This window comes from Purpureocillium takamizusanense, chromosome 5, assembly GCF_022605165.1.
Source record: "Purpureocillium takamizusanense chromosome 5, complete sequence".
NCBI classification, from domain to species: Eukaryota; Fungi; Ascomycota; class Sordariomycetes; order Hypocreales; family Ophiocordycipitaceae; genus Purpureocillium; species Purpureocillium takamizusanense.
In genome coordinates, this window is record NC_063072.1 from 1,346,150 (window position 1) to 1,370,543 (window position 24,394).

The 24,394-nt window shown below is 59.8% G+C and overlaps 7 protein-coding genes across 7 annotated transcripts; 3 read left to right on the forward strand and 4 right to left on the reverse strand.

The window, feature by feature from the left end:
- Positions 1-368: 368 nt before the first annotated feature.
- On the forward strand, positions 369-4,299 carry JDV02_005989 (E2 ubiquitin-conjugating enzyme; the record flags this gene model as incomplete). Its single annotated transcript, XM_047987338.1, has 4 exons — positions 369-528; positions 585-2,878; positions 2,954-3,215; positions 3,279-4,299. 4 exons carry the CDS (start codon positions 369-371, stop codon positions 4,079-4,081), a joined length of 3,519 nt encoding a protein of 1,172 aa, XP_047843323.1. The 3' UTR covers positions 4,082-4,299.
- Positions 4,300-4,577: 278 nt separating this feature from the next.
- Positions 4,578-7,390, reverse strand: PRS5 (Ribose-phosphate diphosphokinase). The gene is made up of 2 exons (XM_047987339.1): positions 5,848-7,390; positions 4,578-5,797 (listed from the first exon to the last, which is right to left on the reverse strand). The coding sequence occupies exons 1-2, from the start codon at positions 6,790-6,792 to the stop codon at positions 5,417-5,419; spliced, it is 1,326 nt and encodes a 441-aa protein (XP_047843324.1). The 5' UTR covers positions 6,793-7,390; the 3' UTR covers positions 4,578-5,416.
- Positions 7,391-9,163: 1,773 nt separating this feature from the next.
- JDV02_005991 (uncharacterized protein) lies at positions 9,164-9,705 on the forward strand (the record flags this gene model as incomplete). Its single annotated transcript, XM_047987340.1, has 2 exons — positions 9,164-9,295; positions 9,373-9,705. The coding sequence occupies 2 exons, from the start codon at positions 9,164-9,166 to the stop codon at positions 9,703-9,705; spliced, it is 465 nt and encodes a 154-aa protein (XP_047843325.1).
- On the reverse strand, positions 9,218-10,515 carry JDV02_005992 (uncharacterized protein). Its single transcript, XM_047987341.1, has 3 exons — positions 10,378-10,515; positions 10,095-10,308; positions 9,218-10,032 (listed from the first exon to the last, which is right to left on the reverse strand). Exons 1-3 carry the CDS (start codon positions 10,443-10,445, stop codon positions 9,751-9,753), a joined length of 564 nt encoding a protein of 187 aa, XP_047843326.1. The 5' UTR covers positions 10,446-10,515; the 3' UTR covers positions 9,218-9,750.
- Positions 10,516-10,659: 144 nt separating this feature from the next.
- DEG1 (tRNA pseudouridine(38/39) synthase) lies at positions 10,660-12,705 on the forward strand. The gene has a single exon (XM_047987342.1). The coding sequence runs from the start codon at positions 10,720-10,722 to the stop codon at positions 12,628-12,630; it is 1,911 nt and encodes a 636-aa protein (XP_047843327.1). The 5' UTR covers positions 10,660-10,719; the 3' UTR covers positions 12,631-12,705.
- JDV02_005994 (uncharacterized protein) lies at positions 12,695-13,995 on the reverse strand. The gene has a single exon (XM_047987343.1). The coding sequence runs from the start codon at positions 13,600-13,602 to the stop codon at positions 12,901-12,903; it is 702 nt and encodes a 233-aa protein (XP_047843328.1). The 5' UTR covers positions 13,603-13,995; the 3' UTR covers positions 12,695-12,900.
- Positions 13,996-14,559: 564 nt separating this feature from the next.
- On the reverse strand, positions 14,560-22,752 carry JDV02_005995 (uncharacterized protein). Its single transcript, XM_047987344.1, has 5 exons — positions 21,774-22,752; positions 20,027-21,692; positions 19,848-19,974; positions 19,475-19,786; positions 14,560-19,386 (listed from the first exon to the last, which is right to left on the reverse strand). The coding sequence occupies exons 2-5, from the start codon at positions 20,436-20,438 to the stop codon at positions 15,396-15,398; spliced, it is 4,842 nt and encodes a 1,613-aa protein (XP_047843329.1). The 5' UTR covers positions 20,439-21,692; positions 21,774-22,752; the 3' UTR covers positions 14,560-15,395.
- Positions 22,753-24,394: the final 1,642 nt, after the last annotated feature.

A 24,394-nucleotide genomic window follows, 5' to 3' on the forward strand; every position in this document is an offset into this window, starting at 1 on the left:
AGGCATTCACTGCCCGCCAGCTGGCCAGCACCTCAGGTATAAACAGCCGCACCGGCAGGCGGGCTGCTTCCCCCTTCTTCCTGCGCATGTCAACTGAAAAGCACCCGACCTGGCTCACGTCCCCCCATCTCTCCTCTTGCAACCTGCAAACGCCCCAGTTCGCATTTTTGCTACGATATTCGACGACATCCACCGACAGCCCCATCACCACCCTCCCCAGCGCGGCAACTGGGTGACCAAGCCAGTGTACTTCGCCTCGTCATATTTCCGCTTTACCTTCTACTTATTCCTTGCCTGTTCTCACGGCGCTAGTCAGTGCCAAGCACCCTCTGCTATCGGCCAGCAGATGCTGGCTCTAGGCCAAGCAAATGTCGTTGAAGAAATTCTACCGTGATTTGGCCTTGGCCAAGACCACTTCCTTCGGCCATGTGTCTAGCATCCGTCGCGGCGAACTGGAAGACGGAATAGCCTTCACGTATTCGGACGAGTCCATGAATGTCGTCTTCGATATGGAACTCGTGATTCGAGGTATGTCACCTTTTGGGACTCCAGCTCGTCATCTCCCACACCTAACCGAATGGCAGATGTCACCGAGTACACGAAGGGAGCCACATTCATGCTCGTCACATCCTACGGGGGCTCCGGCAAAACCGACGTCTCCGAGAACCTCCAAGCGCTTTCGGAGCAAATACCTGCCCAGGGAACCGTATGCGAAATCCTCGCCTTCTTGTCCGACTCTCTCGCGACGGCACTGACAACACACTGTGATGATGGGGATATCAGTCAGACGTCGGACTTTGATGAGGCATCCTTCATGGATGAAGACTACGCTGATGGATGGGACGACCCACTCACGGCGACGGACGAACAGAACAATCACAATATTCGTCTGGCTGACAACAATAACGGCCCCGCCCCCGGGAACATCGTGAACTCAGGTTTGGCGGAACTGAAGAGTGCGCTCTACAAAGCAAAGGCTGCAAGGCTCATCATAGGTCTTCTTCCGGCCGAGCCACAGCAGTTTCCACGCTTCATTTCTCTTGCTATTCGCGTATCGGTTCTCGGACTACCATCAGATGTCCTCGAGGCCTGGGGCCTCAAGTCTGGCGAATACCTGGTCCTCCTCATTCACTTCGCCAACGGATACCCCAGCCTTGCCAGATATCAGGCTCTCCCTGAAAAACAATTGGACGTGCAATTTCGGTTCGGCAAATGCGCCGCCCCAAAGCCGTCTCAGAAAGCCGCTTCCCAGGCCTTCTTCGGAACTGGCGAAACACGACAGTCTTCTACGACATCGGAGAACCCAAAGTCCAGCGAAGATGACATGATTGACCCGTCCGCTTTCCTCGCAAACCACATGTCGGCACCGATTAATAGGCAATTGAATCAAAGCCTGCATACTCTGCTGAGACTTCGAAGGGGATATCGCACGTCATGGGGTACGGCTCACGAGTTGCTTCGTCGCTTACAAACCGACCCTGACGATGACATCCAACCCATGGACGTGGGCGAAGAGGCCATTATCAGCCCTGACGCTCCTGAGGCGCTAAAGGTGGACTATGCCCTCGACGATGAGGATCAAGTGAGCATCCCGCTGGTGGCAATGCAGTTTGCTCTTCGACAACTCGTTCGCTGCACTGAGTCTTGCGTTGCGTGTCAGGAAAGCATGGGCGAAGGACTTGGTTCAGGATGCCTGAAGCCGTACGTCTGCGAGAAGCCGCTATGCCTGTACCAGTACCTGTCCCTTGGTTTTGGTCCGAGCATTGAGCACGAAATCATCAACAACCCCCTTGTTGTTGACTTTTTGGTGTCCCTCCTCTACTCAGCGGTCATGACTGCAAGGATCCGAGAGGTCCCGCTCGCTCTCGCCGTTAAAGTACCAAACGTGAACAAAGCCGCTCGAGGTGCCGTTGTGAGAGTAAACGAGACGTTTACCTCGGTGCGCGTACCTTTCGGAAATGAAATTTGGAAGGCTCGTGTGAGAACAGGACAATTGTTCTTGGTTGCGGATACTCAGAAGAGCGAGAGTCAGTCTCCCCATCCCGGTACCCCACAGCGTCGTGCTCCTGCTATCCACGCAGGCCCTCACGTCGTGCATACGGACGGAATCAACATTGAACCAGCCGTGGAGGTTGCTGTCTGCCGCGCCGATAGCGATGCGGCGACAGGGTCCATCCATATGACGCGCCTATCTGGGACGTTCACAGTGGCCCCTGCTGCCACGAGCAGTATCAGATCTCGAGTGCAAGAGTTCCACCTGTCGAAGGAACCTGGTTGGAACTCAGCTTTGGTGCTGGATTTTGACGACACCCTGCTAAGCCTTTCGGACGACGACCAAAGAGCGTCTCTTGCCCTTCTGATGACCTGCATTCCTCCTGTCCGGGAAATGAGGGACTGGTTGTTGAAGAATCCCGAACGAGCACTTTCAGAATGGGATCGTGTCGATCGGTCACTCGTCGTCCTTCTGACCTGGATCATCGCCTCGAACAGATCGCATCTCGTCCCCGATCAACAAATTCCAGATCAAGGCGCGCGACCAAACCCACAGACTACACACAAGTTTACACATGGCGACCAAGGGGTTCCTGGCTATCTTCGATTTCGCTTCTTGCAAGGAGCGCCGGGTAAGGAAAGTCAGTTTGAAAAGGCGGCGCAACATGTCAATGCCAAAGGCAGCACGAAATTTCCAACGATATTTGCCTGGCACGGGAGCCCCATGGGCAACTGGCACAGCATAATTCGCACAGGGCTTGACTTCTCGACGATATCGCACGGTCGTGCGTATGGCAACGGCATATATCTGAGCCCGCACATGGGCACAAGCAATACCTATTCTCGTGACCATCCTGGCGGGTCACGGCCGCGCCTGTACACCATGGTATGTCAACAGCCTCCTGCTCCCCTCAAAGCTAACGTGCGAGTATTTGCTAACACTATGCCTTCCTCGTTTCAGCCTCAGGATTGGTCCAACGCAGAACTGTCGCCACTCTCGGCCATCAGCCTTTGTGAAGTCGTCAACCGTAAAAAAGAATTCGTTTCTACCACGCCGCATTATGTTGTCAATCGAATTGACTGGGTCCAATGCCGCTATCTGTACGTCGAGTATGGCCAGGCCGTGACCAAAGCAATCAACGAGTGGATCGTCGCCCAGAAGAAGCAGCCTTTCAAAGGCTATGTGCCACAAGCGTCCTCAACGCAATTGTTGGACGCACATGGTACGCCCTTCTTGGTGCCCTGGGACGCGATACCGCCTGAGAGGCGTTCTAAGCTGCGTAAAGAGTACGGCGATGCCGAACATGCGGACGAACTCACTTCCGAAGAGATCAGCTACGATGACTGGAGCGGGGACGATTTGGAGCTGCTGGGCCCTGACTCCGCGACCGAATGCCCATATCAAGGGGAAACGAAACCACAAGGCTCAGCTCCGACTCTATCAACAGAAAGGAGGCTAACGCCATACGTCCCAGGCACGCTCGATCTTAGCTCAATCCCGAAGCTGCCTGAGCCGTCCTGGGCTGCCTCTTCTTCTCAAGCACTCAAGGTCTTGAGTCGGGAGGTGAAGGATCTACACCGGATTCAATCAACAATGCATTTTTGCGAGCTGGGCTGGAGTGTGAATATGGAAGCAATCGACAATCTCTTCCGCTGGATTGTTGAGCTGCATAGTTTTGACACCTCGTTACCCCTGGGCCGAGACATGATACGCCTGGGCGTTACCAGCATCGTCTTGGAGGTGCGCTTTGGAGCCGGGTTTCCCATGTCGCCGCCCTTTGTGCGAGTTGTTCGGCCACGGTTCTTGCCATTCTCGAGGGGTGGTGGCGGCCACGTCACCATGGGGGGCGCCATCTGTTCAGAGCTGCTGACCAACTCTGGCTGGTTGCCGACTTTGAGTATGGAGAAGGTCCTATTGCAAGTTCGATTGGGACTTTGTGAGCTGGATCCCGCAGCGAGGCTGGACTTGTCGATGCAAGGCATGGACTATAATATCTCCGAGGCTGTCGAGGCATACAAACGAGCCGCGGCGGCACACGGATGGCAAATTCCAGCCGAGATGCAGGAGATGACGCTGTCTTGGCGCTAGAGGCTTGTTTGCGTTTGACATGGCGTGGGCTTCGGCAACTTGCATTAAGGCGAGCGAGGAGGCACAGGTAGTCGTTCTCAAGAACAGCCGACTGACCGTGCGATCTAGAACGGGCAACGAGTGCGCTACGCATGGGCAAAGACTCATTTCCGGAGACGATGACTCGGTCGGGATCCTTACACTGAATCCTATTGTACCTGTCTGGTCTAGGAGGCGACGAGCAGTGGAGAGGAGCGAGGCCTGTCAGAACCTGTGCCACCGGATGACGTAGGCAGTCAAACATGATGTGCTTTTTAAAGACCATGGGATGGCTGAAAATCGAGTAGAGTGACATGCTCGTAAGGCACTTTGGGAGTGTGACCGAGTGACATGCATATTATATCCCAGGTAGACAGGCATGCGCCGCACATATGTGACATGCATATTGTGTGTGTGTGTATCATTGATAACGTTAACGCTCGCGCCACGCGACGCTGCCCTCGCAAACAAACAAAAAACGCCGTCCCCGTCTGCCGTAGCCGGCCAATAACAATAAGTCTATGCTTTCCCTCCTTTTCTTCCTCCCTTACCCTCCCCGGCCCCGGTGAGGGGACAAAAGACAAAGAGTCTAATATGATGAGTAGCAGGAATGGTGGTGGTGGTGGTGGTACACAAGCCAGCACGAGGGCGCGCGCTCGATCTAGTGTCCAAGTTTTTCTACGGTCCATTGGTTTTTCTATAGATGGGGAGGACTATCCGCCTCACTCGCTGTGCCCACGTGTGCCTTGTTTCTCGTCGATGTGTCCAAGGAGCGAAAAAAAAAAGAGGCGCGTACGGGTTGGAAAGAGCAGTGGGAATCAAAAAGAAAAGAAGAACAACTCGTCCACGATGACAGCAATCGCCGCCGCCGCCGCCGCCGCCGCCGCCACCACGACAGATTGCAGAGTGTTGGGCCTGTGTGTCACGCGCTCCAGCAGATCCGCAGCCACGTAGCCGGCGCAGGCCTCCTCCCCCCCTGTTTTTGGTCACTTTCTCCAGTGTCGAACGCTGTTGAGCGGGACTGCCGATGGGACAATCGGAAAACTTCAGACGCAGGAGCAAGCAAAATAGTGCCAGAAAGCTCCTCAAAATGTAACTCCGGAAATGGTCCAGTGTGCAGAATTGTTTGGTCGGCCACAGGCCGTGATGGGGTTGAACCGCTTGAGATGCGCGCGCACGGGCGGCCGACGACGGAAAGAGAAACGAGTCGATCCAGAACCGAGTCATGCAAGGCGTCATGTCTTCGATAAGAGACATCACGCCCTTGCGGCCCCATTCCCTGTATGGGGCGCTTTGGGATCAAGGCGGCCAGTCGCCTCAGTCGTGCTCAAAGAGCCTGCTTATGGATTCACCATGGTGAACACGACGGATGGCCTCGGCAAAAATGGGCGAGACGTCGAGCACCTCCAGCTTGGGGCAGAGACGACAATGCTCTTCTTGAGGAACCGAATTGGTGACGACGATCCTATCAATGGCAGAGGCATTGAGGCGCGGAATGGCATCTCCACTGAAGACACCGTGGGTGAGGAGAGCGTAGACCTTGAGAGCGCCTTCGCGCTTGAGCAACTTGGCCGCCCGGGTGATGGTGTTGGCCGTGTCGCCGAGGTCGTCAACAAGAATGCAGACACGGTTTGAGATGTCGCCAACAAGCATCATGCTAGCATTACGCTGATTGGTGAACTTGATGGGGCGGCGCTCCTGTGACTGTGTCAGCGACATGAAGCAAGCCCGATAACAAGTGTCCATACCTTGTGGATGAGAGCAAAGTCCATTTTGAGGCTATCGGCAATGGCGGTAGCTCGCTTGGCGCCGCCAGCATCGGGGGAGACGATGACAGCCTCCTTGAAATCGGGGATATGCTTCTGGATGTAGTTCTGGATGAGGGGCTTGCCGTAGAGGTTGTCCACGGGGATGTCGAAGAAGCCCTGGTATTGCGGATCGTGAAGGTCCATGGTGATGATGTGGTCGGCGCCGGCGCAAGTGAGGAGATCGGCGACGAGCGTTCCGGCTTGGGCAACCCACTGCTTGTATCCGGGCTTGGGCTGGAAGTTGGTGATGGCACTCTGGTTCTCATAGTCGTGAGTGGTGAAACTGCGGTGGGATGACAGTGATCCGTCGTTGTGATGACCGCGACCATTGGTGCCCTGGCTGGCGAGCGTGTCTGACCGCTTAGGGAAATAGTCTCCCGCAGCGCCATTGGCTTCGGCAGGAACTCTCTCGGCAATGGAGCTCTTGGAGAGCTTCTCGGCGAGGTTGTTGACGCCATTGGAAAGGCCACTGCTGCGAGGACCGCCGGGGCGAGGCGTGGCCGGCACGCTCTCAAAGGTATAATCGTGCGTGGTGGACGAGTCGGCAGCGCGCGACAGAGGCGCACCAGCTTTGTTGTAAGGCCAGTCGGGCTGCCTAGAGTAGGGGAAGAGCGGGACGACGGCGGTGACTCGCTTGGCCGATCCCGTCTTGCAGGCCGAGATCATGATGCAGAGGTCGATGAGATTGTCGTTGACGCTGCCAGAGCCGGACTGGATGATGTAGACATCCTTGCCGCGGACCGAGTCCTTGATCTCGCAACGGCTCTCGCCACCCGAGAACTTTGTAAGGATGCGGTCGCAGGGCGGGATGCAAAGGAAGTTGCAGACATTTTCCGTGAGCTGCGGGTGCGAGTTGCCGCCGAGGAGAACGATGTTGCGGACCATGACGGAGGTTGCGGTGAGTCGTCGCCGGTCGTGGAGGCAGTCGGACGGAGCCCGCGAGCTAGGCTGAGGAATCGGAGTCGACGGCCGAGGAGTCGATGGGTGCCCGAGGCGAGTTCAGCGAAATCGCAACACCCGTCCAAAGCGAGGAAGGGAGTCGTGGTCTCGTGAGCAAGCCTTACGAATGAGGGCCACCTGTTTGGCTCCCTTTGGGTCCCTTTGGGGATGGGGGAGGATCGGGCGTGTGCGTGAAGTCGTCCGTCGCAGGTTTTTTTTCGTCCCCCGCCAGACCAGACCCGTCGAGCCGGAGAAGAGTGGGGAGTTTGGGGCCGACGTCAGAGGCTCTTAGCCGAGGATTCTCGTTCGGTTGGCCGATTGCGGCGAGCCAAATTTTTTTTGGCGGCAGTAAGACGAGGGCGTGATGAGCAACGGTGACGGGCGCAGGCGGCAACGACGACAGCGCGAGGCGGAAGCGAACGAAATGCCGGCTAGTGATGTCAGAGCAGCATTGTGACGGACGGATAAGAGAGGCGATACTGGAGGGAGAACGGGAGCGGAAGCTGTGAGTAAATGTGGGTGAGGGAGGAGGAGAGAAGAGATGGGAGGGATGGATGGAGCCGAAGCTGGCCAAGCAAGGTCGGCTGGAGCGAGACTTTTTTTTTCTCTCTCTGACTCAAGGAACCGCATCGGCGAGCTGGACAAAATAAATCAGGACGACAGTATGCAGGGTGCCTGCGGACACTTGCATGGCGGGGTTGTTGCGCCCGCTGCGGGAGGGTATTCAGGGCGCCAGCCAGTACGCGAGGGGAATTGCTCATACTGTGCTTTATGGCGTCTCCCACCGGGCGGCCAACAGCTGTGGTACCGCCCGAAGCTTGCCGCCCGTGTGGGCTCCGGGTCCCTTCCATTAGAGGGCAGCTCCGCCTCGGGCGGGCCCCCTCGGTATGTGCCATCCATCCATCCATCAATGGCTCGTGAGCGTGCGCGACGAGACCAGGCCGAAGCGATGGCGCAAGCGTGAGGCCGGTTGACGTGTGTAGCAGCAGTAGTCGACGCTGCCCCCTCCATGTGTGCAGATGTCCAAGGCAGACAAAAAGGAAACTGGTCGCCCTGCAGGCGTTCGTTCCTCTGGATTCTGCAGGCGGCAACAAGTCGTTCGCCAGGTCGTGTGCCCTCAGCCCGTGGCCGCAGCACAGTGCGAGAGTACGATTCGGCTCCACCCCGCCGGTACTTGCCCACACCAACTTTTGGGGGACCAGGGCTCGCTCACATGGAGGCGGGCAGCGCCTCCCAGCTAGTAGGCCAGAGGTGCTGGGTTAGTACTGTACAGGTTCTTGCACACGCACATGACGAGCGAGCCTGGGCTATTTAGCAGCGTACGTTGGCGCCTACCTTAGTACTATACCCAGCATTGAACCATTGGTAGCTCGCGGACGACAGCACGCCGCGCCCGCGCACAGCGCCAGCTGCTGCGTGAGACCGCCCTGGTTGCCTCGATATCCCCGCCAGCGTCGGCCCACCGTCCGCCCGCCCCGTGCTATAAAGAACGCCCTGTGCGCTGTCTCAGGCCCGACCTACACGCCGATTTGCAGTGGACGCCCCTTCCAGCGTTTGGCCAGCCCTGCAAGCTCCGCTGTAACATCAGCTGCAGTCGGAGTCGGATTCCATCCCACCCGTCGCACTGCAGGTCGTGTCCGTCCCCAACCCACGCGTCCCACAGCGTGCATGAAATGGAATGCCTGCTCGCCCGGCAGCGGGCGGCACAGAGGGGGCAGCGCGGGCGGGCGTCTTACAAGATTCAATGACTCCAATTGATGGGACCCATCCAATCCAAACGAACCCAATCTTGCCAATCCAATGCAATCCACTGGCAACTGCAGTCACAAACGCATTGGCCAGCGCGGCGACCAGAAAATTCGGCGGCCGCTTCCAATGAATTTCATCATTGGAGAATCAATCGATCGAGCACTCCCGTGAGCGTCTGACTGCAGACGCGGTCACAGACGCACGTCCGCTGTCAACCCCGTCTGTGTTCCCGCACCACCTGCAGAGCCTCAGATCCCGCCTCTGCTTTGCTTTTTTTGCCCGCCTCTCCCGTCCAACCGCTTCAAGCACGCCGCCGCACGGTGGGCGGGGGGACTGATCTTTTTTTTTCTTTCCCTTCGGCACCATCGTCGCCCACCCACCCACCCACCCACTACACGCGTCGCAGCCCGAACGCACACCACACACCCCCCGTCCATACCTTGCTTGCCCATACTGCTGCTGCTGCTGCTGCTGCTACACCTCAAGGCTCCTCATCTCATGCGCACGCTCACATCTGCACTATATCCCACATACACAGAGACAGAGACAGGGGACGCAGCCAGCAGACATGAAGGTCATCGAGTCCCAGACCGCCGTCTTGTCCAATTACGAGGTCTTCGAGCACCTCGTGGACCAGCGCCAGCGCTACAAGAGCAAGAAGCGACGCGGCCCGGGGAACCTGGAGACTGTCGTCAAGGAGGTGGGTGACTGCTCAAGTTGCTTACTACTCATGCTGTTGACGGACCTGGCTGACCGCGCCGTCTACTACCCGTGCAGCTGCTGCAATATCTGCGGACCGCCCCGGGGCCCTTGAGCCAGGAGCCCACTACATATACGCCCGCGTCCATCTCGCAGCTCCTTGAGCGCCTACGCCCATTCGACCTCTCTAAGGGCGAGGTCGTCATGATCCTCAACCTGCGTCCGGCGTCGGTTATTGGCCTGAACACCGTCGTGGAGGAGATGAGCGAGCGCTTCACCGAGGACCAGCAACAAGAGATGGTCGACATCATTGCCGACGTCCTCGGCAAGTTTGAGGCCGCCGAGCACAACCGAGGAGCCGGGGGAGCCGCCGAGGGCGGAGATGTGAATATGGACGACGCCGCCGCATAAGACTGGTTCGCTTGCCATTATGCCAACCATGCAGGGCCTGGCTCCTCAAAGTACCGTACAGCCACCCTCGCTCTTGCCACCCGTCTCCGACGGTGCACTGGTCGCTGTCTTGCAGATATCCTCAAATGCCGGTTTTACCAGCTCACCCGTCACTGCGGAGCACTCGACGTACCGGTCTGCCCGCATCGTCTGCGCGACCTGGTACGCCTCTTGCGGGTATATGATGCCGTTGGGATCCGACTCCGACCTCAGGTCCCTTTTCAGCCCGAGTATCACCAAGGGCAAGCTGTCTATCCTCTTAAAGGCCCTCTTGACTTCATCGAGCCACTGCGAGCATCCTGGTAAGCGCCAGGCACAGAATTTCGGCGCATCCTAGGTGGGAGACTCACGTAGCGCCTCATATTGATGAGGCTGAGGCGCTGGCTGATGTCATAGCAGATGACAACGACGTCCGGGTCGAGGAGTCGCCAATTGTCGGGGCATGATGTATCATAAAACTCTAAGCAGTATTTTTTGCTGCCGAGGTTGATGTTGAAGATGTAAGGCTGATCAATGTCGCGAAGCAGCGGGATCGGATTGGTATGCTCGCCAGCGCTGAGCCGCCTGCCGCATCGCCGTCAGCTGGGAATAGCGAAGACGGGGGTCCGTGGGCCGACTCCAACAGATACATACGATAGAAATGTTGTCTTGCCGCACTTTTCATCACCTACAAGCAGCAGCTTGACAACCTCGGCATCCATGGCGCAAGAGGCCCTGTGATGAGGCTTATCAATGAGGCGTGTGAGTGAGGATGAGCAGCAGTGACTGATGAGTGAGTGTGATGGATAATAACCGGGCGATTCGATAGTGTAAAGGGCAGCCTACTTGTGGCGCAGGGTCATCCCCGCCACGCTCCGCAGTGCACGAGCCACAGCAGCCTTACTAGCCCGCTTTTCTCTCTCGCAACTACCTAAGCTACAAGCACAGTTGCGCCGACTCAGAGCCCGTGATGCAGTAAAATCTGCACCGACTTACATGCGTCCCTTTTGCGGGCACTTTGGGCGCAGCGTCTCTGCGGGCATACTTGACAGAGCTGGCATCAGGTCAACGTACGCCCAGACCCGCCAGGTGTCATCCTCTCCCTCCAGCGCCAGAAGTCTGCGACTCCCGCGCGGCGCCAACCCCAACGCGAAGATGGCAGGCGAGGGCAACTACAACGCCTGGACTAAGACGGGCCTCATCCAACGGGTTAGAGAGCTCGAGGTCGAGCTGGCAGCTCGCCCAGCGGCTCCAACTCCAGCCGAGCCGGCGGAAACGGGGCTGCGGGCTCCCGACACCATCGGCGAGGATGGCACGTCCGCCGCCGTCGATAAACCCAAAGCCAAGCCGCCCAAGGGGAAGCGCAAGATGGATCCGTCGCGGTACTCGACGCGGTTCATCGCGCTCAAGCTCGCGTACCTGGGCAAGAACTACGGCGGTTTCGAGTTCCAAGCCATGGGCAACCAGCCGTCCATCGAGGAGGAGCTGTGGAACGCCCTCACCAAGGCCTGCCTCATCTTCCCCGAGGACGAGAGGGTCGTTCAGTTCGACTGCTGCGAGTATTCCAAGTGTGGAAGGACCGACCGCGGCGTCAGCGCCTTTGGCCAGGTTGTCGGTCTGCGAGTAAGGAGCAACAGGCCGCTGCCCAAGAAGAGGGCCAAGCTGGACGTGGACGGCGCCGTGGCGGTCGAGCAGCGACCAGACGAGATGATGGACGTCGAGCTCGAAGAGGGGGTGGAGGAGGATCAGGCACAGGAGAAGCCGTTCGACGACGCCAAGGACGAGCTCTGCTACCCGCGCATACTCAACCGACTGCTGCCCAAGGACATCCGCATCCTGGCCTGGTGCCCCTCCCCGCCGCCAGACTTCTCGGCCCGCTTCTCGTGCCGCGAGCGGCAGTACCGCTACTTCTTCACCCAGCCCGCCTTCACCCCGGAGCCGTCACTGGCAGGCGCCGGCGCCGGCACCCGGTCCACCGGCGGTGTCAGGACCGGGTGGCTGGACATCGAGGCGATGCGCGACGCCGCCAAGCGCTTCGAGGGCGAGCACGACTTTCGCAACGTATGCAAGGTCGACCCGGCCAAGCAAATCACAAACTTCCGGCGGCGCATTTTCGAGTCGGACGTGGTCGAGGTCAAGGACGTGGCCTCGGCGCTCCCGTACCTCGGGCAGGCGGGCTTCGCGGCGGGGCCGGGCATGCCCACGGCCGGCGAGCCGTACCCCAAGGTCTACTACTTCCACGTCCGCGGGTCGGCGTTTCTGTGGCACCAGATCCGACACATGGTGGCGCTGCTCTTCCTCGTCGGCCAGGGCCTCGAGAAGCCTTCGCTCATCTCGGAGCTGCTCGACGTGACGACGAACCCGCGCAAGCCGAGCTACGTCATGGCCGACGAGGTGCCGCTCGTGCTCTGGGACTGCCTCTTCCCAGACCTCGACGAGGAGGCGAGGAGGATGGGGGCCGCCGCCGCTGACGGTGGGGACCGCGTCTTGACGGAGCGGACGGACGCGCTTGAATGGATCTACGTCGGCGACGAGTACGCGCCCAACAAGTACGGGCAGTTTGGCGTCGTCGACGGCCTGTGGGAGCTGTGGCGCGAGCGCAAGATGGACGAGCTGCTCGCCAACCAGCTGCTGCAGCTCGTCTCGCAGCAGGGCGTGCCGGCCGGCACGGCGCCCACCGGCGGCGGCGGCGGTCGAGCCAGCGCCAGCGCGAGGGTCTACGAGGGGGGCAACGCGGGCCGGCTGGCGGGCAAGTACGTGCCCGTTATGAGGAAGGAGATGATGCAGTCGCCCGAGGAGCAAAACGACAAGTACGCCAGGCGCAAGGGCTACGCCAGCGCCGAGGATATGCGTGAGCAAAAGGGCATGGGTAGGCCACGAGGAGACGAGGCAACGTCTGACGAGTAGTCGGCCCAAGCGAGATGTGCATAATGGATCAAACAAATCACACCAAATACATACCACCATATGAGTGCTCAAGAGACAACATGGTGTCGCCTTGTGTATTCGTCCTTTCACGTCTAGTAGTACTGATGGGGAAAGCTCCACGGTCTAAAGCAGATGCAGAGCCCATGATCGCTCAGAAAAAAAAACAAGGGGGGTATCATATGTGTAATTCTTCATCCCGCTTCATCCACCCTGCGCAAAACAGACCACACGCCCTCAGCTCTCCCTCGCTCACACCGACTGCCCCTTGCTGCTATCCTCAGCGCGCCCCTCGTACAGGCACTCCCTCGCGCCTCTCCACACGGCCTCGACGATGCCACGCCTGGGCAGCAGGCCCGGAAACACGACGACGACATCCTCCTCGCCCTCGACGACCACGACGAGATAGTAGCGGACCTCGAAGCGGCGAAACGCCTCGTTGACGAGAATGTCCTGGATCTTCTCCGTGGGGATGAAGCGCGTGGCCGCGCCCGAGAACCACGTGCCCGCCGACTCGGTCGTCTGCACGCCCAGGCCGCGAAGCACCAGCAGCGACTCGGAGCGGTGCGCGCGCAGGCCGACCAGGTACAGCGCGGCCGCCGCGCCCGCCAGCAGCAGCGGCAGGGGCGCCCGCGAGGCGAGCCGCGCGAGGGCCTCGCCTCCCGCGGGCGCACGGTCCCACGCGTCGAGCGCCCACCACAGCGCGTCGGCGGAGAGGGGCGACGGGGGCGGCGCGCGCGGCGAGGCGGGCCGCGGCGCGGCGAGCGGGCACGTGGTCCAGCGCGCGCGCAGGAGCAGCAGCGTCGCGAGGGCGAGGCCCAGGCGCAGCGCCAGGAGGAGCGCGCCGAGGAGCCGCAGGGCGAGCGTCGGCGGCGGGAGCGTCGTGACGGTGAACTCGGCGGCCGTGGGGGAGGGCCGGCGGATGCGCAGGCGCGGGGCGGCCGTGGTGATCATCACGGGCGGTTTTGGGCTTTGTTTTCGCCTTCTTCGTTGTTTTGGATTCGGACTGCTGCCCTTTGGGTCGCTCGCTCGCTCGTTCCGTTCGCTGGGTCTGGATCGTGTGCTGTACTGGTTGGGGTTGAGACGATTCGAGGCGAGTGGTAGTAGTAACGGGCGCTCAGTGATGGGCCATTGCCTGGTCCCCCCAGGGGGAAAGGGATCGATGTCGCGATGACGATGCTTCTGGAGATGGCGCAGACCTATGAAGTAGGAGTAGAAGCTTGTCGGCCGGCGTGGAATAGTTCAAATGCCGCGATCGCGAGGCGTGGGCAGCTCAATGGTGCTGTTTGGACCGGAAGCTGGACGAAGGTTTAGGGAAGAGGTTGAGTCCACGGGCAGAGAGTTGAGAGATGGAGGGTTGTTGCAGGTGCTCTCCTGGTGGACCTGGAGCTGCGAGCAGCCCGTGGACCAGCTTCCAGATCTCCCACTACAGACGGGAAGCCCCTGCTGGAATGCCCACCGTAGTCCCCCTGGGCTGGTGATTAGCGGTCCCAGGTGGGGCGCCCCCCCCCCCCCCCAACCTACCTGTACGGTAGGGTAGGTAGGGTATATAACCCCCAAAAGCCCGCGAAACCTTCGGCTGTCATGGCTCAACGGCGAAGCACCTCGCACTTATTTCGCATGTCCCAACTCTGTTGGTTCGTCCCTCCACCACCCGACCCCGTAAGATCCCCCCCGCTGGCGCCCAGCCCGAACGCCGCGGTGGCCGCCCGCTCGCGCAGGCAACTCGCGACCGTCGGTGCGTGCCCTAAGCACTTGGAGATGACCCTTGAGGGAGGATTCACTCTGCAGAGACCTCTCCCCCGTCGCGTGGCGGGCTGGATCACGACCGCGGGGGGTTTGGGATGGAGGGGTGAGATGGAGAATGCGACGCCTTCTTCTTTTTTTTTTTTTTTTCAAACTTCAGAAACCGTTCCGATAGATCAACGTGGATTAATCCTCACACTGACTTTCTTTCCCGCAGTCTCTTCAATACGTCTTCCTCATCGTGTTCTCTTTACCCGTGCCAGGTTTCGAACCCCCCCTCCAGTCACCTACTCCATCGTCACCACGCAGCCACTTACATGCACACACAAATCACCAGCGCACAGCACACTTGAAACGTGCCACACACATCTCGTTGCTATCCAACAAAAAAAGCTTCTTGCGTTGCATATTGCATGCCACACAGAACTAACCCCGTCGACCACCGTCACGTCCCCTTGATCTGCTCGATACACTCTTCCCCTTCCCGCAACATGGTGCCGCGAGGCAGCATTGTATAAGCAAGCCTCCTCGCCCGCTCCTCGCCCGTCTGCGAACACGAATACACACCCTCACCTCTGCTGCCCGTCCCGTGTGGCCTTTTCCCCGCCCGTGAGCCCAATCGTCATCAATCATAAGATATGGAGACTGGAAAGCTGGTACATGCAGCAAGGTCTCCATTACAAATGTGCTTCGCCTGCAGAACCACACCCGTCGTGATGCAGCCAGCGCGTGCGACCAGAAAAGAAACCCCAAAAATGCCCCCAAAAACGCAACATGTAAGGCTGATATAAAAGGAGCAGTCAGAAGTCAATCCAAGAACTGGTGCTGAAGCGTCTAGATGCTACGTCTGCTTTTCTGAGCCTGGCGTATCTGCTTGGCAGGCTGGCAACAGCTCGCGACCGCGTCGGGGGCCACGCCGTGGTCGAACGAATTGAAGTTGGGGAGAAAAAAATCCAAAGGAGCGTAAAGGTTGAAACAAGATCGGCTCGAAAGCATGCGCATCAAATCATCTCGCTTCGGTGCAGACCAGTGGAGAGGTGTTTGCTCTTTCCGTCGATAGGGGAACGAAGCAGCTCCGTGTCGTACATGACCGGAGGCGGCACCCCGGCGACCGGCGACCTCACCTGGCTAGCATGAATCAGCCCTGCATCCTTGGGGAGGTCGACCGACGGCGACCTGACAGTCCTAGCGGCATCTTTGCGCCCGCGGCTTGCCGACCTGAGCCGCTCCGTGGCCTTGGACAGGCGTCCCGATATGCTTCCACCGTCGCCGATACTGCGGCCCCGGTTGTGGCCCCTTGATGGAGGCGCGGGGGGCGGGATCACTGGTACCATGCCATCATTCGGCGCTGCCGCCACCGGTGCGTTTTCGTCGTCGTCCATTACGATCTCGATCATGCCAGAGCCGATGGCTCCCTGGCTCGGAGTACGCCGTGAATGCGGCAGCGGCGCGGGAGGGGGCGGCGGAGGAACAGCCAGATGCTGGAGCTCCTTTAGCATAGGGCGTACCGCTGGCAGAGGCGGCGGCGGCGGCGGCGGCGGAACCGAGTATTCTCCAGACCGGCGCCTGCCGCTTCCGACCACCTCGTCGATACCTCGAACTTCCCCGACACTGGCCTTGCGAGAGTACCTTGCGTGATCGGGCTCGTCAGGTATCGGCGCCGACATGCTTCGAGGAATCATCGGGCGCTGGGGCGGCTGATACACGGTTGAGGGCAAAAGCGTCAATGGCTCTAACGACGCCTCCTTCTTGGGCGAGGTGTTGGGAGAGAGACTCTGGGCAAACGTGACGGGCACCGGCGGCATCTCTGGAGCATCCTGGGCCACCTTCTTGCTGTTTTCGGCCTCGAGGATGAGCCTCATCGCCTTTGGCGTTGCCGGCAGGCCGATGGCAGGCCCGCTGCGAGCATACATGCTCTTGGGCGGCTCCGTTGCGCTTCGCGGCGGCAGATCCTGCTCGTTCGTCTGCGACATTTCAACCCCGACCCTCGACTCGGGCGGGATGAAATCGTTAGGGTGCGGAATCTGAGGTGCCTGCGGTCTTTTGGCCAGCGACTTCCGACGCTCCTCGAGCTCTCGCGCAGCCTGCTCCTTCTTGCGCTGGCGCTCATCCTTCATCTGCCGGAGGTCACCTGCGTGCTCTGTCGATGTGGCCCGCCCGTGGGAGACGAGAGCTGTCAGTGTGTCGAGGGCTTCGGCGGCTTCTTTGCGACGGCTCTCTGACCTTTCTCTCTTGGGCACCTGCGGGGAGCCGACGGTACGGCTTCCGCTGCGGCTGTGCTTGGCGCGGAATGTCTCCCGAGCAAGCATGGCCTTGTTCAAGTCTTCTTCATCCTCAGACCCTTGATAGTGCAGGGCGCTCGCCGACAGTGGCAGGGGAGACGAGGGTGAGCGTTGGTGGGCGCCTTCCCGATCGTTTGTCCTGCCTCGAATGTCCAACGCTGCGGGACGGGGTCGTCCATCAGGACTTCGGCGGCCGCTCCCACGGCTGGAAGTCCGACTACCGCTCTTGAACTTCGTCCCACTCGCTTTTCTGACCGTGCTTGGTTCCGCGGCTTCGTCGACGTACGTATTGGTCGTCAAAATGGCCAAGTCCTCCGGTGACATGGGGACTGGTGAGGTGGGAGATCGCTTGGGCTTCGTCCAGCTTCGCGCAGATGTCCGGCCCCGCTCCTCGGATGCCTCCCTTGACTTCGCACGCCGTTCCCTGCTGCCGTGGCGGCCTCGCGATGAGTCGCGGGCACGTTCCTTGCTCCCGTGGCGGCTTCGATTCCTCGTAGAATAATGCTGGGCCGTCTCCAGGCTGTGGATGTAGTCGTCCCGGTGCCGTGGGTTGGTCCGTAGGCTGCGGCCGGCGCTTGAGGTGGACGTGATGGAGCTCGCAACGGAACCAGGTCCCCGGCGCCTCGAAGGCCAGTGGAACCGTGTCGAAGATGAGACCGATTGCTCCGGGGATGTTACCTCCGCGAGGCTCGGTTGTTCAGTGTGCACTTGTAGGTTGACACCCCGCGGAATTCTATCCCGAGAGCCGTTGCGGCGGGTTGACGTTGCCTGTCGCATCCTGGCGATAATGTCCTGGTTAGGAGACGGCGGGCGTTCGCCCGTATTAGCAGCATTGCCAACAACGACACGGTTGAATCGGTCACGCATCATCATGGGGCTGGCAGTCGCGGCCCGCTGCAGCGCGATTCCAGCGGCAAGATTCTCTTGTTCCGACGAGGACATGCGGCTGTGCCCGGGACGCACGTCCATGTTCTCTGCGGGAGAAGCCGTAGCCGCCGAGATCATGCCACGATTAAGATCGGCAGGAACTTCTCCGATGGACGGCAGCCTGCCTCGGCTCAGACTAGAGCCTCCGGCGCGTGCCGACGTGGGTGTATTGAACCTGCTATTATTGGAGGGCCGGAGAAAGGCAGTTGCAGCGTCATAGGAGCCACCCGGAGAGATTGCTGACTCGGCGATGGGCGTTACCCCAGCGGCGATTGGTGTCTGACCCCCATCGCCCTGAGAATAAAACTTTGACTTCTGGCTCTGGTCCCCGAACGAGGTGATGAGCTTCAGTGCCGAAGTCTTGGCGATGCTCCGTTGCGGGCCGCGCTGGACCCCAGGGGGAGAGAGCGGGGGACTCAGCACTTCTGGGATACTGGGGGTGATGCTCTGAAAGTTGAGCTGCGCCGCCGAGGGCGAAGTCCAGGGCTCCGTGGACTCCTGGTCTGTGCAAGCAAAGCAACGGATGGCAAGCTGCTGTTGCCCGTGCTGTACAGCCCACTCACCCCATTTCCTGATGATGGCAGCCTGGCGCTCCCAGACGCTTGGGTACGTGAGACTGGCCAGAATCAGTGCCTCCATATACCTCTTGTGCGAGATGTAGACTTCGATGGCATCGTTGTGGTCACCCATGCCCAACATAATGGTCACGGCGACGTGGACGTCGCCACTCTCAAGCAGCTTCTGAACAAAGGCTCGGCCAAGCTTATGCTGAGACTGCTGGCCACCAATGCCACTCAGCGCCAGCAACATCCAATCTGACGAGGACATATTCGCTGAGCTACCAGCCATGATGTCGGCGTCCATGTCGCCCAGCCACTTGGCCAACAAGATGCGACTGGCAGATCCAGGCTGGTGACGGTTCATTTCATCGAAGATGAGATCCTCCACATCCTTGTTCCATCCAAAAATAGTGCTCAGCATCTGGCGCCGAAGATCGTCATTGGTAAGCCGTGAGTTGTCGGCACCTCGAGGGTGCTTGTATGGGATGTCGCTGAGTCGTGCGCGCGTATACTTGAATAGATCGTGCACTTTGTTGTCCTCAGGACTCCGCGGGATCTCATGCCTCAACCTAGATGGCCTGTGCCTGGATCTTGACGACGCTATCGATGGCACGCTGGTCGTCGGCAGAGAGTATCCCATGGAATACGTGTCTGCCTCTCTCCTGCCGCTAACAGACGACTTCAGCGAAGACCCCGCCGAGATGTACGTGTTCTCAGTCATGGCCCGCGACCTTAGAGAGCCATGATGACGACCTGGCGTCCGCGAGCCTGCCGACGACTTTGAAAGTGATGACAAGCCACTGCGGCTCGAGACCGGGCTAGCTGAGTCGTAAGACCGATCGTTTCCTGAGTCAGCACCCCTGGCCGCAATCCGCGCAAAGGGCGACGCGTGGTCTTCGTCGCTCTCCGAGATGTTCATCTCCACGGGGGCGGAAGTGGCATCAGAGTCGGAAGTGTTGATGGTGGTGGCTGAGTGGGCAGACTTGATCCCCGGGCCTTCGATTGAGTTGGGTGGGGAGGGCGGCAGGAGGTTTGCGGGGTGTTGGACGTTGGCCACCATGATGGAAGGCGAGTTGAGGTCAAACTGCTGGACTGTGCAGTTGGGCCCTATGGTGAACAGGGTGGCGCCTGGTCCGTAGACTGCCAGGCCTTTGACGTGCTCCAGCGTGGGTATCGAATCAAAGGTGACGTGCTTTGTCCTTACATCCCATGATAGTGTCTCGCTGTGTTTGCGGGTTAGCGGTTGGCTGCACCTTGGCCTAAGCGCGCGCGTAGGGCTCAGGAATAAGGGGTGGCAAATATGTGACGTACGAGTCCGAGAATTGAATGATGCGTCCGTTCTTTGACCAACCCATCCAATTTGGCCCAGCGAGAAAGCTTTCTCTCCGGCGGAGTATCCGGACTACCTTGGCTGGGTCGTCGGCGCTGTACGACTTGGCCACACTCCAGACCCTCAAGTCGCCGTCATGAGTCTGAACCGCCAGCATGTCGGACTTCTGTTTCGACGAGGACGCATGCCATGCTAGTGTGACTATGGGCGAGGGGCCCCTGGAGGTTGTCAAATTGTGCAGAATAGTGAAGCGAGGCTGAAGGGTAGCAATCAGAAGCGATCCATTTTGATATCTAAGAGATGCCCGTTAGTCAGGTCAAAGGGGTGCGCGTGCCGCTGCTCGCCCGCACTTACCCGATGGCAAAGGTGCGACAGTCAGATGACGGCGCAAGTGCTGTGACAGCAATCTGGTCGATTGTACGTGACGAGATGTGCTCAGAAGTTGTTGGTTCAAACAGAATGATGCTTCCTTGCGCGTTGCCTGCTTGCCGTTAACCCATGAACATGCAAATGAACAAGAATGAGAGGCTTACCAAAGGCTACGTTTCCATTTCTCATCCATGCTGCCACCGTCAGGTTCTCGTACGAGGCAAAGCGCGCAACCTCATCGCCGGTCATCAAGTCCCATACAATGGCAGTCTGGCCGGCGTCATAGCTCACTACCAGCCTACCCCCACCAATATCGCTCTGGTTGTCTACCGCGAGTAGTTGGACTTCCTCGGCGTGCCTCGAAAATCTCCTCTCAATAGTGAGTGAATCGTGGTGACAGCATACAATCGAGGGACCTTGAGCGTATAGAAGCATGGATGCCGTGGCGGCACACGGATCTAGGAGTCTCAAATCCTTGACTGACGGCATGGTCGTCACGTCTTGAGGGTGAGCGCCTCTGGCCGTTGACGACCGTCCGGAACTCATGGCCGTGCGATTCCACGATGAAGTGGACATGGCCGGCTTAATACTAGGTCGGGTGGCGGATGCGCTCCCAGCCTCCACGTTGCTACCTGAACGATGCTTCGGGTAGACCCCCGGGAATTCGTCCACTGGAAGGGTCAGAGATGACAGTCCCCGTGGAACGGCACTCGCACCGTGCCACGGCGGCGTCGATGAAGCCGAGCCTCTCCTCTCCGGGTTGCGTGTTATCGCGCAGAGGCACCGGGAAAACGAGCGGCAAGTGGCGGTTTTGTCGTCGACCTCTATCCCATCACATGAAGGTCAGTTATTGTCCGCGAGCGGACACGGCTACCCTCGCACAGACTGGGGCCGTCTCGGGCGCCGCAATGGCTCGTATCGGAGCGGACACTGGGCGGCGGGGTAGGCAAGCCGATCGCACGCTGGTCGGGCGGTAGGCAAGTTCGGGTGGGACAAACGCGGGCAGGACGAGGGCGCCGACGAGGTATGTCTCGGTTGCGATGTGTATTGCGGTGAGGAGGTAGGTTGATGGAATACCGGCGGGGAGCCCTGGTGCTTTTTGCAGGAATGGTCCAAGAGGCGCAGGAGAGGAGCACAAGTCCTGACTGTGATGGCTCGATGGGGAGGAGCAGTGGGCCGGGGTCGGCGCTTGTTTCGTGCCGCTTGGGGGCTTTCTCGTGGTTGGGGGTTGCACAGGCGAGATGCAAATGCAGGCGGAATGGGAATATGCGCGACCCGTTGACTTATGCCAGAGGACGCCTTGGGGAGCCGCGGGCGACGTCGGGGTGACACAGAAAGGTGAGAGAGAGGTGAGGAAGGTGGTGGTGTACGAAGTACAGCGAAGGAAGGGGACGAGGACGAGAATGAAAGACGACAGGAGAGAGGAGGCAGGCGAGGCGCGCGTCGGGAGTGAGAAAGACGAAGACGGGGATCCAGACGGACACGAGGGAACTAGGCCACAGACTCACAGACAGACAGACAGACAGACAGACAGACAGGGAGACACAGCAACGGGCAGCGATATGGGGGACCAGACAGGGGAGCAGGAGCACGGTCGGCGGGCCAGGCAGGGTTGGGCGGACGGCGGGCATCATCCATGGATGATGGATGGCATGGCTGGATGGCATGGATGGATGGCCAGATGGGGGAACCAGGCCAAGCCAGGGCCTCGCAGAAAAGATGGTGTGGTGTGACGGGCGGACGGCCCATGCCAACCCTTGAAGGCGAGACCAAACATGGTCGCAGCATGGCGCGTAGACGGCTGCAGGCCAGCCTGTCAGTGGCCGGGAACTGTCGAGCGCATAAAATTAGAGCCCTGTTTCCTGCTGCCAACGGCGACTTGCAAAGATGGGGAGCGGATACTGTACGGACCGGGCCAGCCAAGCCCCCAAGCAAGTCGTCGAGGCGTGCATGGCACGAACCAGGGTCTATGACCGTCTTGTTGCTCCGCGAGGGGCCAGCCACAGGCCGTGAATGGGCCGCACTTGCGCTCGTCTTGTCGAACGTTGATCCGACCTAATTCAACATTGTCGGTCGAGCAACGAATTGGCAGCTCAAGGACGCACCGGGGGTTGGCGCCAGGAGTGGATATCGCAGCGCCCACGGACTACTAACTTAGTAGTAGGCCCCTCTGCGCGGCATAGGGAGTCTTTGGGTGCCGCTTATCGAGGCTCTCCCTCTCCCGCGCGGGCGGGCGCGCATTGGGGCGAATCATGGCGCGCGTCGGACATGATGCTCGGCGGGCGTGAAGCCGCCGATCGTGCCATGTCGACGCCTGATGAGTGGGTGTCTGAGCCAGAGCCCACGTTGGTTATGCGACGCATGCTTGGGGGAACGACCTGTCCATCGAGACATGGCTTTGTACGTGCGTGCTGTGCTGTGCTGTACAAGACACGCCGGGGAGGACGTGCTGAAGATGGAGACGGGCAGCGGCGCGGCTTATTGCGGGGTTGCATCTGCGCGTTGCACCACAGCCGATCGTTGGCCGCTGAGGGAGGCTGGACAACCGACCACCCTTTTTTCTTGGTCCTTTTTCGTGCGATCCGTACCTTACAGGGCGCCCTTTTGAGAGTGCATGGCCGCTACTTTGGTTGATGGCAGCGAGCGCAGTGCTGCCGTCGTTGTTGGCGGCGGCGAGCTGGTAGCAGCGGCATCGTCAGATGGATTCGAGGCGTCGCCGGCCCCCTCCCTCTTCCGTGGCCTGGCTGGCTCCCTCACGCTCGCTCGCACTCCGGCGTCTCCGCCCATCGACAGAGCTAGGGTCTCCAAATAGGCCGCCCAGCAAGCGGAAGAAGCATCGCGCAAACGAACGAGGCGACGAGGCATGAGGGGGACGAAGACAATGTGGTTGGGCTCGAGGCGCCTTGGGGCTGCGGTCGAAAGCGGGGCACCCTCCTGGGACGTTCAATGGAAGGCGGCGTCGTAGCGCCGACCATCTGCGCTTGCCCGAGTTTGGCGCTCGCTGTGCCTGTGGGCGCAAGGAACAGTCCAATCAGACGTGCGATCACGCTGGTCCTGATCTCCCTCTCCCGGGCAGCGGGGCCACGAGCCAGGGGTAGGGGTGGTGCCGCCCCGCTTCGATTCGATTCGCGGCCCGCTCTGGAGCTGGCAGTCGAGTCGCGCCTCACTCGGTTCCCTTTTTGCCTGGCAAGCTTTGCCCGGCTTTCTTCTGCCTCCATGAGTCCATTCCATGCCAGCTTCCCTTTTGTCAGCGTCTGCCAGGCTTTCCATTGCGTGCTCTCTTCTGCGCTTCCGGAGGGATGAGCACTTCTGTCGACGACCTTCGCCGCGCTGCGATGCTCGATTCTCCCTCCAACCGTCCCGTGACCCCCGCCTTGTCCAGCCACACTCGGCACAGGGTATCGTCACCACACATGTTGGGCGGCCCGTCCCATCAAAACGGGGCCCTTGTCCAAGACCCCCTGGTGAGACCGACAGTCGAGCTCTCGACGCCGCCTCACTCACGCATCAGCTGCTACTACTGTACAGGCTACCGCGAGTCGTCCGTCGTCAGGCCGCTCTGCGGCCTATGCGTTGGGACCCCGTGGTGGACAAGATCAGCCAATTCGAATGCATACCATCCATCGACGGAGACAATGCGAGTTCTCAGCAGCTGCAGCCTCTGCTCCGCCGCCTTCCATTCGTCTCCATACGAGGGAATACGCACACGGCTTCAACTCCCGCGGCCGCCATGACACGTTCTCTACCGCAGCCCCCGCAGGAACCTGTCCAGTGCCGGGCAATGCTGTTCATGCTCTCCCCGGCAGGCATCGTTCCATCGTTCGTCCAGCCCAGTTGGGGCTCGCGGCCCATGGATGCCGGATTCCCAACTGTCAGACGTGGCGTGAATGATGGATGCGGCCGCTGTATCTCTGCGGCCATCAGAGCAGCACCCGCAGCCCCCAAGGCCACTTGGCCGCCACAATGCCTCCATGCACTGTAACACGAGATGCAAGCACTGAAAACACACAGGCACGTAGCCCAGCATCCCCTGCATGACCTTTTTTTTGGTCCTCACGTCGGCCGACCCTCCATGAAGGGCTCTTGGGGTCGGCCTGGCTCGAGCCTGACTCTGCGATTGATATTTTTGGCAACCCGCAGCAACGCTGCCCAGGCCATATATAACCTGCCCTCCTTTCTCACCCGGAGCAGCTCCTTCTCATGCCTAAAAGCTGAAGTCGCGCATAGACTACTAACTCAAGCAAGCGTTCGAGGACGCACGACAGAGAATCTACACAGCATGAGCGTGGGTTACACTGCCGATCTTTGCCCGGAGCACCACAGACTTGCCCGATCGCCAGGCACACAGTACACGGAAACCGTCTCGTCGCACCCGAACAAGGTGGTGCGACAAGATGCTCCTGCCCAAGACTCGACTTCACGTTCAATCAGGGCAAATCCTGCGGTTGTGGCCCCGCGTCGAGGCCGCTCTCCCCCGCGGCCCCCTGCCGTGCAACCTTGCGGCTGTTTCAAGACGGTTCCTGGCAGCTTGC